The sequence below is a fragment of the Giraffa tippelskirchi genome, chromosome 8 (assembly GCF_054371585.1).
Source record: "Giraffa tippelskirchi isolate mGirTip1 chromosome 8, T2T-mGirTip1v1.2.pri, whole genome shotgun sequence".
Classification (NCBI taxonomy): domain Eukaryota; kingdom Metazoa; phylum Chordata; class Mammalia; order Artiodactyla; family Giraffidae; genus Giraffa; species Giraffa tippelskirchi.
The window spans coordinates 20,147,012-20,164,196 of record NC_137282.1 but is presented as its reverse complement, the minus strand read 5'-3'; the positions used below and the strand labels follow the sequence as shown (position 1 = coordinate 20,164,196).

Here is a 17,185-nt window from a genome sequence, read left to right as displayed (position 1 = left end):
CATGCAGTCACAAAACCCTCCTTTTGATCACACATTCATAAGGATTATTTTAAGTGACCTCCCCACTACGACTGATTTTAAAATTCCAAAGATTCTTCTTCCCTTTCTTCCTAATCTTCAAAGTCTTATTACTACTTAATGTGTCAATTTATCTCAACTATTCTTGTCTTTATCCAGGGTATCTGAATTTTCATTCACTTTGACTGTCTACAGAGCTCCTGGAATCAGGAGCCATTGTGAAGGGGCATACAGTGGAAACACTGCCAATCATTTGCCTAAAAGACAAGTTTTAAACTTTGGGAAAATTTTTTATAGCACATGTATAAATGGGCATGAAATGGCTAAAACCAAACTGCCAGGAAGTCAGGGGGATCATCTGGTAGAGACAGATACTAAAATTAACTGGAGGGTAAAATATCTGAGTAAGAAGGGAAGGGTTTTTTGGTTTTTTTTTAAAGCAGTCCTTAATCTGGAAGTTCCCCTTTTCCCCCAGCGGAGGACACTTGTTTATGTAAGTCTGCCTGTTAGAAAAGTACAGAGAATAAATGTCCAGAGTACCAGACAAAAGCTGATGGAAGCAGAGGATTTTACAGAGCTATATGGGGACAGAACAAACACCCTTAATGCCCAACATTTTTAGGGATCTGCCTAAAAGCCAGGAGAAAGAAACCAGTGAGCGATTTTAGCACAGAGGCTGAAGACACTGATCTTAAAATAAAAATTATTAGTTGGCGAAATGGTTGCTAATGATTCATTGTAGCTGATCTATCTACCCTGATAAAGGAAAACGTAAGTCTTCTCACGAGCACATCGATGACAACCAAACAGCAAGTTTCCTGCACTACAAATAGAGAAAATGTCTCAGCAATTGGTGAGTTCCACACCTCAAAGGTAGGCTGGATATTCTAGGAACAAAGTGCTTTTGATCACGTGATGGCAGAGGGGGCTTGATCATGTGGCACACGCCTGTATCTCCCAACCCAATTCAGAAAGCATGGAAAATCTATTCTCAGAAAAATGAAACCACACCCTAGAATTCCTTGCAATTTATGGGTGGGGAGAAAAGTCCTTAGGTGATTACTGCCTGAAAAGAACATTCTTGTGGCAAGAGAGGGCTGGGCTCCAAACACCTGCTCAGCTTAAAAAAAAAAAAAGCAAATGTACAATCTTTGGAGAGTAATTAATCCATGAAAGGGTGCATTGTGCTCTCATAGTGTTTGCCCACCTTGAAGCATTAATAGCATTAATAATTATTAACTTGTTTCTTTAACTCAAGCCACAGAATTATAATGGGGTGCCCAGTGAAAAATAAGGCCAAGATCTGTAATTCCTTCTGGCCTTTCCCACCCTAATTCAATAATCTTTTATTGAATACCTACTGTCTTAAGGCATCCTATGGAAAAGTCAAAGAAAAGTATGTAGTTTCCTGTACTCTCAAGAGTTTACAAGTTCTTAGAAAGATATGACTTAGGAATGGAGTTTAATTCAAAACACTGTGTTAACTGCCAAAAGAGAGGCAAGGACAGAGCATGGGGGCAATCTGAAAACTGGGTATCAGAAAGACACTTTGATACAAGTATTTAATGATGCTACTTGCTCCTTTCTCAGTATTTCTTCATGTGCAAAACATAGAGTTAGGTGCTTCTGGCCAAAATGAAATAAATAGGGTATGGCCTCTGCCTACCACTGTCTACTGAATAAAAGTTTCTTGAGCATCTACATATGCCAGGCATTAAACAGGATATTTTGAAATTATAGATGGCTAAGCATGTCTTTTACCTTCAAGGAACATCTTTTTTTTTTTTTTAAACTTAAATAGATGGCTATCTACATGCCTGTACTAAGTGTGATTTATATTAGGTCAAAAGACCCTAAAGGAAGGATTGTTATTTCACTACTCCTGGACACCAAGCTGAGTTTACCTTGGCTTTACTGGGCAGAACAACAAATTCAGTGAGAATCCAGATGCTGTGATAACCAGTCTTAACAAAAGCAATCAAAGCAAGTGCGAACTTTTGGCGGTCCTTTCACACATCTGCTGATTTAATTCCTACCAAGTCAACCCTCTGGGGCCTTTAGGGGCGGAATCCCAGTAATGGGCTTTTTTTTAGCACCTTGCACAGAAAGTAGGCAATTAGTAGATATTTGATGAATTAAAGAAGTTCTAATCCCTAAGCCTTCACCGTGGATGCCTTCTCAAAAATATTTTATATATGTTACTGTTCCACTAAGGTGACTTTTTAAAAAAAATTACAGAAGAAGAAGATAGGAATCAATGTTAGTTCTCCTTGCTTCAGCATCACTAGATGTCCCACGTCAGATTCTACACAGAAACTCATGGGAAGAGGCCAACTATAAATTTCCTGGCACGGAGCAGGATATGAAACTGTATTGTTGCTATGTGTGCTTTATTCTGTTTGCCAAACTTGGTGTGTGTATGTGGCCGGGGAGGGGGTGGATCTCTCCCCTGAAGCATGCCCAGTATTCAGTCTTCACCGAACCAACTCGATCTCCAGCCGACTTATTTCAGTTTTGTCAAAAAGGTAAACGTAGACAAGATTCCTGAAGCGCGTATAATGCTTTCTGATACAGTGATTTTCAAAATGCCACTGAGAAGAGCATGTTATACATGAAGACTGTGGGATTTCCTTTGTTGCCATCCCATCACAATCCACTACAGTAAGAGGTGCCTCAAGAATAAAGCACTTGAAAGTTTTTTCTCTTTTTTTTTTGATGCAGACCATTTTTTTAAGTTTTTATTGAATTTGTTACAGTATTGCTTCCGTTTAATGTTTTGGCTTTTTGGCCACAAGGCATATGGGATCTTAGTGCCCTGACCAGGGATCGAACCTGTACCCCCTGCTTTGGAAGGGGAAACCTTAACCACTGGACCGCCAGGGAAGTCCCTAGAGATTTAATCAGATTGGACATAGGATCTAGAGACACTGACCCATCTCACTCATACAATTCCAACCCTCGAAGTCATGCTAAGAGAGTGTATGATTGAGAAATCGTACAATGAAGTTCTTTTGGTTCCTCTGGGGAGCAATGTGGCCACTTTCGTGTGCAGAAAAGACCTCCATCTCTGACACCATCACCACCTATCTGCTGAGAAGCCATGTAAGAAGGATGGGAATTAAGAATGAACAAAAGCTTAGGACAGACTAAATCTCTGCTTCCCAGAATCCTTGAAGAGGAGGAGGAGAACTTAGTCTAAATATTGGGTTAAAATTATAAGCATGAGTGATAACTTTAGAACAAAGTCATCCCTCACTTTCTTGGGGAAATGTTTCTTTCTTTTTGATTAGTCTCATCCAGGGCCAGATGATCTGGAAACTAAAACCATATAAACCTGTCTTATTTCTCATTCACCTGTTGTCCTCTAATTCTACCTCTGAGTTCAGGTCTACCAGCCTAATTCCTATTTTGCGGTTTCTTTTTGAAATGCCTGTTTGGCACTAATCAGATGATTTTCCCTTAACTGACCTTGTCACTGAAAAGCCATAAGTCATTTAAAACCAGGTTTGTATCTGTGAGGAAATAAAAGGCAGAAATAAATTTGATTTTTTTCACATCTTAATTACTCCCCCAGGCACTGGCTGCTCTCATTAAACTGCCTTAAGTCTCAAACGTGACATTTAAACTAAGAAGTGCACATCTCTTTCCTGTGGGTTTTTGTTTTCTAACTAGCAGTATTTGTTGCTCCTCACCTTCTAAGTCTGCCCTAAATTGGAGCAGGGGTGATCCAGAGACTTAGTGGGATTGGCCAGGTTGAGCAGGTGTGAGCTTAAACAGGTGGGAAGGCTGCCTTGGCAGCAGCAGGTAAAGGACCCAGACCTCCTCACCTGCTTGGGAGGAAGGCTGAACACGTATTTAAACACCTCTACATGGCTTTCAGGCATTAAATGAGTATTGAGAATCTTCATCCTACATGGTATTGCAGCAAGAGTTTTCTCAGGAACCCTGATGGGAGTTTGCAGAGGACAGTATCTCAGAAAACAGAAAAGCTATTGTCTAACATTCAAAACAAGACCACAGGAAAGCCAGGTCACTCTCAACATCTATTTTTCTCCCCTCCAAGTCAGTCAGTTTTGTAAAATGGGACCATAGGAAAGCCAGCATATGATTTCTTTGTTCTATAGTGGCCCGAGAAAGCACTCATTACTTGCTTAAGTGCCTGTTAGTAAAAATGTTAACACTACCCTGCATGGAACAGCCCCTCTCTCTGGAGTCCTGAGGGGACCTCATACGCATCATGACAGTTGTTATCTTTGTTCTTAGGTGAGGTTGAGCCTTAGAAATAAAACCCACTGAACAGATGACCCATGTGAAGAAATGAAGTTAACCTTTGATGTTGCTCAAAGACCTTCCAATGTTTTCCCATCTTGGAAAACTGACATCAGCCTGTCACAGCCACCAGTGTGGTGTTGGATCAACCGTGGGCTATACACTGGTCAATACTCTGATTTGCCATCACCCAGACCGACTAGGTTTGAAGGCTGTGGGTTCCTGGCACCCACCTCAGTAAGTCCAGTACCAAGTTTCAGAATCAAGTCAGTTTATGGTCATGTATGGATGTGAGAGTTGGACTATAAAGAAAGCTGAGCGCCGAAGAACTGATGCTTTTGAACTGTGGTGTCGGAGAAGACTCTTGAGAGTCCCTTGGACTGCAAGGAGATCCAACCAGTCCATCCTAAAGGAAATCAGTCCTGAATATTCATTGGAAGGACTGATGATGAAGCTGAAGCTCCAATACCTTGGCCACCTGCTGGGAAGAACTGACTCATTTGAAAAGACCTTGATAGTGGGAAAGATTGAAGGCAGGAGGAGAAGTGGAAGACAGAGGATGAGATAGTTGGATGGCATCACCGACTCAATGGACATGAGTTTGAGTAAACTCCGGGAGTTGGTGACGGACAAGTGCTGCAGTTCATGGGGTCGCAAAGAGTCGGACACGACTGAGCAACTGAACTGAACTGAACTGAACTTATGGTCCTGAGCCTGCCCTCTTATATCCTCATGGGAGATGTGCGATGATTCAAAAGAGAATGCTGGTAATGCTTGAAAAATCTTCCCCAAATGAATATATATATATATATATATATATATATATATATATATATATATATATACTAGTTCAATTTATTTTAAATAGTACCAGATGCTCTTTCCTTTTTTTCTGTGTTCTCTCAAGCTAGTTAATTTTATTTCCTAGATTTTTCTCCCTAAAGTTCTGAAAATAAAAACTTTTTTTTTTTTTAAAGAGCTGGTACCTAGAACCTCTAAGCTTCCCACCTGGTGTGAATTGTATATAATCCAATGGTTTTGTTTTTTAACAAACTGGCCTCCAAAACTCTGATCTCACCCTAGATGCTAACGAAGATTCTACTTGAGTCACATTGCTATGGTGACTGGTGTTATTCCAAACCCTGTGATTCTTACCCAAGAATGTTTTAATTCCTTCTCCAAGACTCAGGTGGTGTTTCTTGTATCAGGCCAGTCCCATTTCTATAGGGTGTGGGTATCCCTGCTACTGCTGACAGCTCGGGGTGGCTTTTGCCTACAGAATTAATCTCTGCATTAGATTCTGTTCATTCATTTGAGCCTTTCAACAACAGGGTGTTACAAATGTATTGTTATTATTAGCCCATTTTGGAGAGTAACTTGAGGCTAACTTGGTCACAGTAAGTGGCTTTGCTCGAGATCACTTAACATGTAGGTGAGAGAGACACAACATGAACTCAGTTTTCTGGCTCCAAAGACCATGCTTCCCACTAAGCCCTCCAGGCCTGAGGCAGACAGACATGATGCCTATGTTTTATTCGAATGCCCTGCCCACTCCTGTGTCTAAGGTGTTTGGAATCACAAACTTTGGAGGCAGACTGCCAAGTATGCCGTGTGACCCTGGCACAGGTTACTCAGCTCTCTCTCTGTTTTGTCATCTGTAATTGGGGATGGTAATCCCTACTTCCTTGATCTGCTCTGAGCATCAAATGAGTTAGTATGTCTAAGTCCCTTAGCTCCATGCCTGGCCCTAAGTGCCGTATAAAGTAGGAGCTCTTCTGAGCTGCAGAACCCCCTATTCAGTCAGCAAGCGAAAACCGTAGCCCAGAGTTTGTGCTCATCCAAAGATCTGGAGGATGGCTGTCTACTATGCATGGCAGGAGGCCAACTCAACACCAGAAAAAGCCCACGTTAGGACGCATCACAGCCTGAGACACCTTGATGTTCAAAGTCAAGTGTCACAGCCGCTTCCCTCTGTGGTCAATTCCCTGCTTCTGACATCAACCCAGAGGCACATGAGCTGAAACAGAACCACTGGAGATGGCACGACTAAAGAAAGTGTTCGGAAGGGCTGTCATCTTTTGAAAAACAGCAGACTGTTCCTTTCCCTGAGAGGAATTGGTTTTGCTCTAATTGAGGGCCACTGCCCCCCTTCCCCCGCCGCCTTAGAATCTGAATTCCATGTACAACTCAATACTTCAAAAAAAAAAAAAAGCATTTATTTTTCTCAGGCCTTTGAGAGGAACTTTAAACTGGCAGGAGAAAGCAGTGAGAAAGCTGTGAGTTTTAGCACGCTACCATGAAACTATATATATATGTTTTTTTTTCTTTAAAAACCCACATCTGAGAGTTTTAAAACATGTGCAGCACCTCCTACAACCTGCTTTTGCCCCCAAAGTCTAATCACCATCATGGTTACAATTTATGGAGCACACTGGCATTGCTCCTTTGCCTGCCCATCTCTTTGCCTCGCAAGATTCTGTAGCATAGCCTCCTGGAGCCTTCTTCTGCATGTTTAAATAAATCAGGAACTTCAGGATTTGGGGGGGGGGGCGGGGAAGCCTGCTGAAGACACTTCAGAGAAATGTTTCAGAGAAAACAAGCGCACCCTATGATAAGAGGATGGGCACCAGCCAAGAGTGACAGCTTCTCAGTGCTTCTCAGAAATATGCCTTCCCAATAGCCAATCCCAAGCAGGGCACAGCTGGTAGGTTTGTGTGCTGAGCACCAAGCAGAAATTTACACAAAGGCACAAGTGCCTACAGGCCGACACAGGTGTCCCGCATTAGGACACCAAACCTTGGCCTGATGTCTTCGTGGAGGCAGCAAAGACCAAGGTTTCTGGAAGATGCCTCCGTCTTGCTGGACGAACACCCCCTCCAGCCCCACCCCAACATCAAGTTGCACACACACACACAGTCATACTTACCGTGACTTTGGAGGTGGCGGGGGAGGCGAGAACACCTCAATCCCGCTTCTGTCCTTGGGGAACTCAAAGGCAAATGAGGCCGACTTGCTCATCCCAGTCCCGGCTTTGCTGTTTTGCCCAGAGGAGCTGTCTGTGGGGCGGAGACGGTGCCAGGCAGAGGAGCTGGCCGGGTCTGAGGGGCCATTTTCCACCTCTCTCCCCCAACTTTGACTCAGCAAGTCCTGCTCCACCTCATCCTCCTCCTCGATCCGGCACTGGCGACTCCAGGCACCAGCCTGGGGCCGGGGCCTCCTCTGCTCCAAGGCTGACGCGCTGGTGGCAGGCGGGGGGCCCCTGGCAGAGTCGCTGGGGGGGACGCCATTGGCCCGGCAGGAAGAAGCTGGGTCAGCGGGGCCCCTGGATGGAGGCTGGGGTCCGGGGACGCCCGAGTTCCCTTCACTGAGGTCGGACACCGGGGACCCTCCGGGGCTGCTCCTGGACATCTTGGGAGGGATGGCAGGTCTCCCCTTGGCCGTGGTCTCACTGGCACCGCGATGGCGGCTCTCCCTGGAGCCGAGCCCCTGCCCAGCTGAAGGCTCCTCTCCGCCTGCCTCAGGAGCCTGCTGGCTCGGGGGCCCGCGTGGCCACTGCACCCCAACCGAGGAGTCAGGGCTGCTCAGGTAGATTGTCCGGTGGTCCTCTTCTGGGTGGGCCGCCATGACTGTGATGGTGGCCGCCATCTGGGGGGCCACATCCGGGCCTTCCCTGTCCTGGCCCCAGCCAGATGCGGTTTTCTGAGCCCAGGTGTTAACCATCCGCACCTGGGCCTGGCCCGGGGTGCCTGCCCCCTGCTCCGCCTTGGCCTGCGGCCTGGAAGGCACTGGAACGGACTTCTTCCTCTTGGTACTCTCAGCATAGATGGGCTCAGGTTGTGCAGCCTCCCTGGAGTGGGCTGGGGGCTGGGGCTCCCCGGTGTGCCCAAGGCACCTGCTGGAGGCCACGCCGTGGCAGCCGGAGTCCGGCTGCTTCCCCGGCCCAGGCTCCTTCCTGAGGGAGCAGTAATCGCTCTCAGGATGGGGGGCCAGGGGGCTGCTGGCGCGGCTGTTGGCGCTCCCGCAGGAGAGGCCATCCGAAGAGCTGGCAGCCTCTGAAGCGAGGGACTGCTTCTTGGGGCCCAGTCGGGGCGGGCTCTCGGTCGGGCCCTGGCTGCAGCAGTCCCTGGGGAAACTCAAAGCCCGCTTCTCCTCTGGTGGCCTCGCACACACCCGCTGCTCCCAGCAGGCTGCCAAGCAGTCCCTGCCTCCCTGTCTGTGTCGGGAACCCCCGGCCCGGGCGTCCTCCGCGCCTGGGCTCCCAGGGCAGCAGTCCAGGATGGAGCAGTATTCTCCCCCTTCGCTGTCCCCCGAGGGCGAGCACCTTTGATCGCTGTCATCCTCTGAGGGCAGGGACTCCCGCAGGGGCTGAGCAGACGGGTAGGGCCCCAGGCCTTTGTGGCAGCCGGAAGTCATCCCGGAAAAGGCGGCCAGCTTCTGGCGGAAGCTCTCCTGCGGGGAGGTTAGCTCTTGGTAGGGGATCGCTGGTTTATCGTCTCGTCCAAGCTTCTCGTCCGGGAAGCTCACCGGGTGGAAGGCATTACTCCGGTCCCCCCGGGGCTCTAGGCTGTGTAGGCCGACCATGGCATAGGCAGGGGGACTGCGGGGGTGACCCTCATCTGTGGGACCCGAGGGCCCGGCAGGCTTCTGGACGCCTCGGAAGCTGCCCAGATAAACTATTGGCACGTCTTCCTGCTTCGGGAGGGGGAGCTTGCCGGGGGCTCGTCTCCAGATGACCTACACAGCCCCAAGGTTAAAAGACTTACATTAGACCTTGCCAGAGAAAAAAGGAAGAGAGAGAAAGTGAGAGGGCAGGGCCATGACACTGGAAACCGTCCTCCGAGCCACAGTGAAGGAGCCAGGCTGCCCGCCTACCCTCTGATCTCCCCATGGCCTTCTCATCGCGGGGGCCCCATGGAGCTGTTGGTCTTCCCAGACACTGCGCTTCCCGCCCATGTCTGTTATTCTTTTGGCTGAGGGGAAAAAACGCTAAAGAAGAACATTTTGCCTTTTCCCTTGAAACTGCTGGATGAGATGAATTCTCCCATGGGCTTTGAAAATAAGAGTTTGGAGTTTTGCTTAATTTTTGCTTAGTGTTCATTAGTCTTTCCATAACGGTTTCACGGCAGGAAGAAAACAGTCACAAGGCTTTTAAAAATACCTTGGGTGGGGGTGGGGGGCGGTTAGAGGGCAGGAGGGTGAGGGGCGCCTTCTGAGCTGGGCCCTGGTTCCCTTGCATCACTCACTCCGAGCCACAATCCTCCCAGTGACAGGCAGTGACCTCAGCCCAAACCTGCATAAGTGGCTGGATTAGTCGAGCCTGAGACAGTGATGTAGGCTAGTCATTCCCATCACTGAAATCACAGTCCCCTTCTGCTTCCCTTCTAAAATTTCCCCTACCCCCACTTTCAAAGAAGCCTCAAGGCAGGGCCAGTCTCTGGCTCCTTTCCAAGATGATCCAGACTAGAAAGAGTCCCTGGTTTACATCTGTGAAGGTTGAAGGTACCGAGAAAGGCCTGGGGAATGACTGTAACCAGCTTCTGGAAAATGGAGCAGCTTTGCAGGGGACTTGAAGCTGAGAGCAACCCCAGGAGGTGGCTTGCTTCAAATTCAAGCCTCCCTTGATTTATAACTGACTTTTGATTTCACATAAGCTCACAAAGCCTTCCTGACCCACTCACCGTGATACTTTAAGAAAACTAGAACGGGTAAAGAGGTTACAAGAAGTCCTAAGAATATGTTTTAGACATGCAGTTTCTTAGGAGATATGTCTAGGGGCAGCAGGCTTCACGTGCCCTCTAAATAATTAGACCTTGGTCAGGGTCAATGGTGGGAGTGGGGGTTGGGAGGGTTGGGTGGGGGATGAGCAGAATGGTCTACTCTCTAAGGATGTAATTGTCTTTAGTAATCCCAGATCAAAGGTAGAAAAATCCAAGCTTCCAAATTGGAAATATGAACACTGGCTGGGAATTGGATGATATCACGGACTTACTGCTGACATTTTTAAGTGTGATAATGATATTTTGTATAAAGACTTAAGTTTTTAAGGAGGTACAATCATGATGCAATATCTGGGGTTTGCTTTTGGGGAAAGGAGGGGAAGGGACGGTAGGGGTGGGGATAAAGATGGAACCAGAGTGATCATGAGTTGATGACTGTTCAAGCTCTTGAGGCAGGGTGGTGGATGCATGGGGTTTGTTAAGCAATTCTTGCTACTTTTGTATATATTTAAGGTGATCTCTAAAAAAAATTTTTTTTTTAACTTTTTAGAAAAATGCTTCATTTTGGTGGGTGTGTCCTGATACAATCTCCAAATAAACTCAGAGAGGCTGCATTCATGGTTCTTAGCCTGAAGGGACAGAGAGAAAAGAGGGCAGAGAGAGAAGTGAGGGCAGCAGTCAGGAAGAAGCGGTCTGGGGCGAGCTGCCCGGGAAGCCATCCCGCAGGAGTCCTGCCGGGACAGCTCGTCCTGGCTGCCCGCCAGTCACGGCGGCCTTACAACAGGAGCAGCCCCTGTAAAAATACTGCGGGGCTGAGTCAGCCTCACCTGCGCAACGTCGGCACTGACGCCAGCCTCTGTCCACCCATCGGAGGCCTCGGAGCTCATCATGGTGGGCTTCACGGCGATGGTGGGCTTGGAGTATGGTGAGCCGCTCAGGCCGTCATCTTCCGGGCGGCCGCTCTCGGGCCTGGGGGGCAGGCGAGGCGGAGGGGGCAGGCAGCCAACTCGGGGCTGGGGGCGGCCGGGCACCAGCTGGTGGTCGCTGCGCAGACAGAAGCAGTTTTTGCAGGACCCGGGCTTCCAGATGTGTTCCACAAAGTCGCTGCACGCAGACATTTTCGGGCTCTCAGGGTTCAGTGGGATGGTCTCGAGCATCTTGAGCAGCGGACGGGGTGCTGGTTCATCTTGCACTCGGCTTGCTGGTGTGGTCTCCGGGAAGGCAGAAGGGGCTCACTGGGCGGCTTCCTGGAAAAGCAGAACACTTGCCTGATTAGAGATCTTCCCTGCCAGAGGATCCCTTAGTGTATGCTCAGTCCTGTCTGACTCTTTGCAACCCATAAACTGTAGCCTGCCAGGCTCCTCTGTACATGGGATTTTTCAGGCAAGAATACTGGGGTGGGTTGCCACTTCCTATTCCAGGGGATCTTCTCCACCCAGGGATCAAATGCCCGTCTCTTGGGTCTCCTGCATTGCAGGTGGATTCTTTAACCACTGAGCCCCCGGGGAAGATGGGGCATGATCAATCAGAGTCCGATGATATGACTACGGAGCAGAAGGGGAAGAAAAGAGGAGAAGATGACTATTCTATTTATTCCAAGGCCCTCACCCACTTGTCATGAGGCTCTTAATCCCTTTCTAGTGGGGTGGACTTAAAAAGCTGTAAAATCTAAACACAGCTCTGTTGCATGTGTGGGTGTGTGTGTGTGAGTTGCTCGGCTTGTCTAACTCTTTCTGACTCCATGGACTGTAGCCCACCAGGCTCCTCTGTCCATGGGATTCTTTAGACAAGAATACTGGAGTGGGGTTCATTTTCTTCTCCAGGGGATCTTCCTAACCCAGGGATTGAACCTGGGTCTCCCACATTGCAGGAAGATTCTATACCACCTGAGCCACCAGGGAAGCCCCTGATGCATGAGTAGAGTGTAAAAGATACTTCAGTCCCCTAAAATCCTGAGCACTTGGAGGTTCTGGGGGCAGTTCACGGGAAGAAATCACACAAGGCTGGAGATGAGACGCTTGTGGCTGATCTGTGCATCCCCTGCTGCTATGGGGTCTAGAGCCTAGGACTCGATTGGCCCCAGAGAAATGAGAACTTCCAAATAGGACAGCAGGTAGAAATCGTGGCTTCTGGAAAATAAGCCACAATTTTTAACCAAGAATGATATGAGTGGGGAGGCAAGCCTGGGCTCTGAGATCAGCACTGCAACCCATACTGGTGAGGAGATGGAGACAGAGGGGGTGAGAAAGTGGAGAGGTGTGGTCTCAGCGGCTCCCCAGGGGGTCCTGGTTGGGAGGTCTGGCATCTTGGGAATTCTCCAACCCTCTACTTAATATGCCTTAATATGCCCAGGGCTTAGTGAGATCAATAGACCTAGAGTTTCAGGCCTGGGGGAAACAGAGAGATTCATGGTCATGTCAGCCCTGTGGTCTGGGTCTGGATAGACTGTACTAGAAGAAGTAGTTGTACAGTAGACTGTACTAGAAGAGTCATTGCTCACAATAATTTTCCCTATGAGAACCCTAAGGAATCCTAAAGGAAATCAGTCCTGAATATTCATTGGATGGACTGACGCTGAAGCTGAAGCTCCAATACTTGGGCCACCTGATACAAGAGCCGACTCACTGGAAAAGACCCTGATGCTGGGAAAGATTGAAGGCAGGAGGAGAAGGGGATGATAGAGGATGAGATGGTTGGATGGCATCACCGACTCAATGGACATGAGTTTGAGCAAACTCTGGGAGTTGGTGATGGACAGGGAAGCCTGGTGTGCTGCAGTCCATGGGGTCGCAAAGAGTAGGACACAACTGAACAACAACGAGACCCCTGGAGGGGAGGCAGTCAGCTTGCTGAAAGAGTTTATTTCCTCTGAGAGTAAAACTGAAGGTGGAGAGTTTGTATCACAGAATTCACTCAGTAAATTCACCACTGAGGGGGAAAACTCAAAGAAGGATTGCAGACTTTAACCAGTTCACCTGAAAAAGATCCGTCAGGTAGCTGTCACCTCCATTTTACAGAAGAGAAAACAAAGCTAAGAACATAAACTGAAGCATGTCCACAGGCACAGAGTGCTCAGGGGTTCCTCAGAGAGAAGCCAACTTTGCTGGCAGCCCCTCACGTCATCACCACACACGTTACACTGAGTCGCTTGCCATTATCTGTTTACTGCTTTTTGCTCTCCTTTCCTCACTTAAATGAACTGACTTCCTCAGAAGGACAGTTTTCAGGAGAAAATCATCCTGAAGAATCTACAGTGAACAGACTCATTAAATAGAGAGGGTTTGGCCCCAGGGTCTGCTTTCCGCTTTCCTCCCGTGAGAACTGGCTCTGAGGTTGCTGTTCTCCCTACCATCAACAGGACTAACCAGGTGGAATGAGCCAGGAGCCCCAAAGATCATTCCAGAATCTCTGTGGGAAGAGCTCTCTTTCTGGTCTCCCACACTCGCAGACTGGGGTGCCTATTCAATGAGAGCTAATGCTACATTGGGCCTCTTTTTCCCTCCAAAGTTAACCAGGAAGCCCACTGCATCTTTAAGCTAAATGAACTCTCTGAAATAAAGACAAGTATCTGTCTTTCGTAACCATTGTTAGGATCTTCTGCATCAAGATGATTACAAGTTGGGTTCTTCTCCTCCTATAAATATACCCAAGTGGCAGGTTTGTTCCTTGCCAAGTTCCCCAGAAGAGGTCACTAAGCTTCAACAAGCAGAGGATGAAAGCAAGGGTTTTTCTTTCTCTCACAGTCCCACACCAGGGAGGATTTTGGAAAGAGGAAAAAGTAGAGGAGGTATTTTGTTGTTCAATAAGGCAAAGCTCCATACCCTTGCCCTGAGGCGGGGAGAGGTCATTTTCTGGGAATCCTGGCCCCCTCTACTGCAGGCAGAGGCTTTCGCACCCCAGACAGGATGGAGGGAGAGAGCTTGGGAATCGGTTCTGAGTGGGCTCACCTCCTTCCTGCAGCTCCTTACAGGGCTGGGCTGTCTGAGGAGTGAGGCATCCACAGAGGGGGGCAAAGAAAGCCACGTGGGGTGGCCACACCTCATTTCCTGCTCAGATAACCGACCCAGACCCAAACGTTCATGGTTGCTTGGTGCCAAAGGTCCCCTCCTGTGAGCAGATGGCCCACTCCAGCCCTGGGACTTCTGGTTGGATTACCAACATTCAGGAAGCTTCCTTCAGAACCCCTCACCAGTTCCTGAACACCCTCCTCGCTCCCATCCTCAGCTCTGAAATTCTCTGACAGTGGGTACAACTTTCACCACGCCAACCGCTCAGAGACTGGAAAAGGTTTTTCAGGGGAAAAGAATGAAGACGGGAACAGAATGAAGCCCTGGGCTCCTTACCATCACTGACTCACTACACATCCTGTTAAAACTGGTTCCTCAGTCACAGCAAACAGAATTTATCACTACATCAAGCCAGAAAGGATTCTCTCTGTCCAGAGAGGTTCTGGGCTTGGAACTATCTATTTATTTTAAGTCAAAAGACAGTGGAAAAACTCAAGTGGTGCTCACCAAGCATGAGCGTTTCCTGCCTCGCGGTGCCAGCTCTCCACCGCCTGGGAATGGCACCTTCCCAGCCCACATTCCTTGCCTCCAAGGGCAGGCAGCCCTCAGAATTATGCAAATTCCCCCATTTCAGTGGGAGGCAGCAGTGTAAGATTAGAAAAAGATCTCAGCATTCTTTCTGATCCAAGTCATGATAAAATATCTTTGCCTCTGCAAACTTCTGCACCAGAGTTGTGGCTAAAACGGGCAAGACCAAAGCTGTCAGATACACGCCCACCTCATAGGAAAAAGAATCCAAACAATGGTGACCAGATCCACAAAATCAAATCTCTGGGCTCCAAATGCCCTTCACACTTGCACTGAAAGTTGCTCATGCCTTACCCTGAAGTGAGAGAATTCCAGAAAACAGTCATCTAAAAAAAATTATCTATTTTTTACAATTAAATACACTTAAATACAATTAAATGAATGCAAAAGAGGTATATTTATGGAAATTTGTCTGGATTTGAACACTCCATTGACAGGGGTTGCCCAGGCAGAAAGGAGAAAGTAATGGCCTTACCTCCTGCCTCCTCCCACCACCCACACGCAAAGAAGGTAAGTCATGCTACTCACCCAACTTTTTATTTTCTTTTTTCCTTCTCCAGCGCTATGTAATCTAATCTCAGCAGCAGGAATGTGGTTTTTGTGGGTTAGACCCACTACAATCTAAACCAGTAAGTAAGATACCCGCATTCCACAAGACCCCAAGATAGCGAAATAACCGCAGAATGCCCCAGTGCTTCCTGTCAAATTTCCGGCTCAAAACGGGAAGGGGTTTTTCAGGCCAGTGATCAATAGGGCCTTCCCAACCTGACTCTGGGCTGGATGCCCTGCAAAACTCCTCCCTCCTAGACCTTTGGGCTATGCTGTGGGCTCTGCACAGCCATGTGCTCGCTGGCTGAGCTTCACCTGAGAGAAATACACAATCAGCCGGCCCTGCCTCCTCGCGTTCTCACTGAGGACCGGAAAGTGGAGAGATTCTATTTTCTGTGTGTGTGTGGCGGGGGAGGAGGAGGCAACACAAGCAAAGGTTAACAACGTGCCCACGATAGCCTCTCAGAGGGCTCCGCCACTGCTCAGGAAGAAGGTATCGTCTAGTTTCCCCTGGAGACCTCCAGGCTGGCATCCAACTGCGGGCTGCCTAAGAGGCAGCTACTAACCTGGCGTCCCAAAGCATCACGCCCGGGGTCCCGATCCGACCCTCCGAGCGGTCTCTCCCTCTCAGTTCCTGTGACAATCCTGCGGCCGCGGAACGGCAGTCTCCACAATAGCAATCCCCAAAGCGCTCCGGTCTCCTGCCCCAAATCCAGCAGCCAGACCAGCGAGACCAGAGCAGTCGGTTCCGCTGCCGGAACTCGAGGAAAGTTTCTCCTTCCGAAAGAGCGCGATTCTCGAATGAATCGAAAACATACCTCTGGCTCCCCGGTCCTCCCCCCCACCCCCCAGCCCGGGGTCGGCGCTTCCACCTCGGGCGCAACCCGGGGCGCACGCGGTCCGAACGCTCCACCCTCCTCCAGCGACCGCCTGTCACCCCCGGGGGACGCCGACGGGGGTCGCCTGCTCCGCAATCGCCGCGCTCCCCCGGAGCACCCCTCTGCGGCCACGTTTGCCAGACAAAAAAAGAGGCCGACTTGGGAGAAGGCGCCGCGGGCTCACCTCGGGGCCGCGCTCCCCCGGCCTCGCCGCGGGTCTCCGAGCCGCCAGCCGCCCCGCCGGGCGCCTCGGAGCATTGTTTGCAGAGTGTGCGCGCGGTGCGTGCCCGGCCGCGGGCGGCGTCTTCTGCCCGGGCCCGGCGGCCGGGTGGCAGCTGCGAGCGCGGCTCCGCCCCCTCCCGCCTCCGGTGGCGCCGCCCGCCCGGTCCCGCCGCACCTCCGCGGTCCCGGCCGCCTCCCCACGCCCCCCGCCGGCGGGCTCGCTCCGCGGCCCCGACGCCTCCTGGCGATCCTCGCCCCGCCCCTCCCTCCGGCTCCCAACGGAGGCTCCGCCCCCAGCCCGAGACTTGGCGCGGTCCGACCCGGGAGCGAGCGCCCCTTCGCACCCTTCTCCAAGGATGGCCCCGCGGGGCTCTGCAGGGGCGAGTTTCGGTGTCTGCAGCCTTCCCTTTCCCATAACGTGCGCGTAGGTATGTAGGTGTCCTGTATCCCTTCGTCCAGCCTGCTCTGCGAGACCCGGAGAGGACGAGGGAGGCGGTTGAGGGTAACAGTCCCAGATCTGGGGGTGCGCAGGGGAATGATGAGATAAGGACCCAGACGCGTCCCGAAAGTTGCGTGGGCCCCGACATTGTCAATGACTTGTTGCGGGTAGAAGGAGGCTGACGCGCCACCCAGCCGGACTGGGAGTCCTCAGTCCCTCGACTGAGGCCTCAGGCACCTGGCGTAACCCCTTGAACTTTAGTTTTCTGAAAGTGGAAGGCAAGGGTTGTTGTAGGAAGAACTGGTCTTCCTCCAAGCTGGGAGAGCCAGGGCTTCCGCAGGCCAGTATTACACCTGTGTTTACACCATTTCCGGTAAGTGACTCATTCACTGAGGTAGAATGTGTTCGAGATAGTCCTCGGGCTAGAAATCGTTTAACAGAGAGTATGACAGCCTATGACACAGTCAGTCCTCTCCTTTCCTTCTGCTGCCTGCAACA

General features: G+C 49.9%; 1 protein-coding gene across 1 annotated transcript in view; it reads right to left on the bottom strand.

Moving 5' to 3' along the window:
- Positions 1–16,501, bottom strand: part of PRAG1 (PEAK1 related, kinase-activating pseudokinase 1) — a 48,619-nt gene extending 32,118 nt beyond the window's left edge. Inside the window, exons 1-3 of the mRNA XM_081520932.1 lie at positions 16,211–16,501; positions 10,832–11,251; positions 7,214–9,021 (exon numbers count right to left, since the gene is read on the bottom strand). Coding sequence (XP_081377058.1) covers positions 7,214–9,021; positions 10,832–11,161 — 2,138 coding nt within the window. The 5' untranslated portion in view covers positions 11,162–11,251; positions 16,211–16,501. The remainder of the gene's footprint in view (positions 1–7,213; positions 9,022–10,831; positions 11,252–16,210) is intronic.
- Positions 16,502–17,185: the final 684 nt, after the last annotated feature.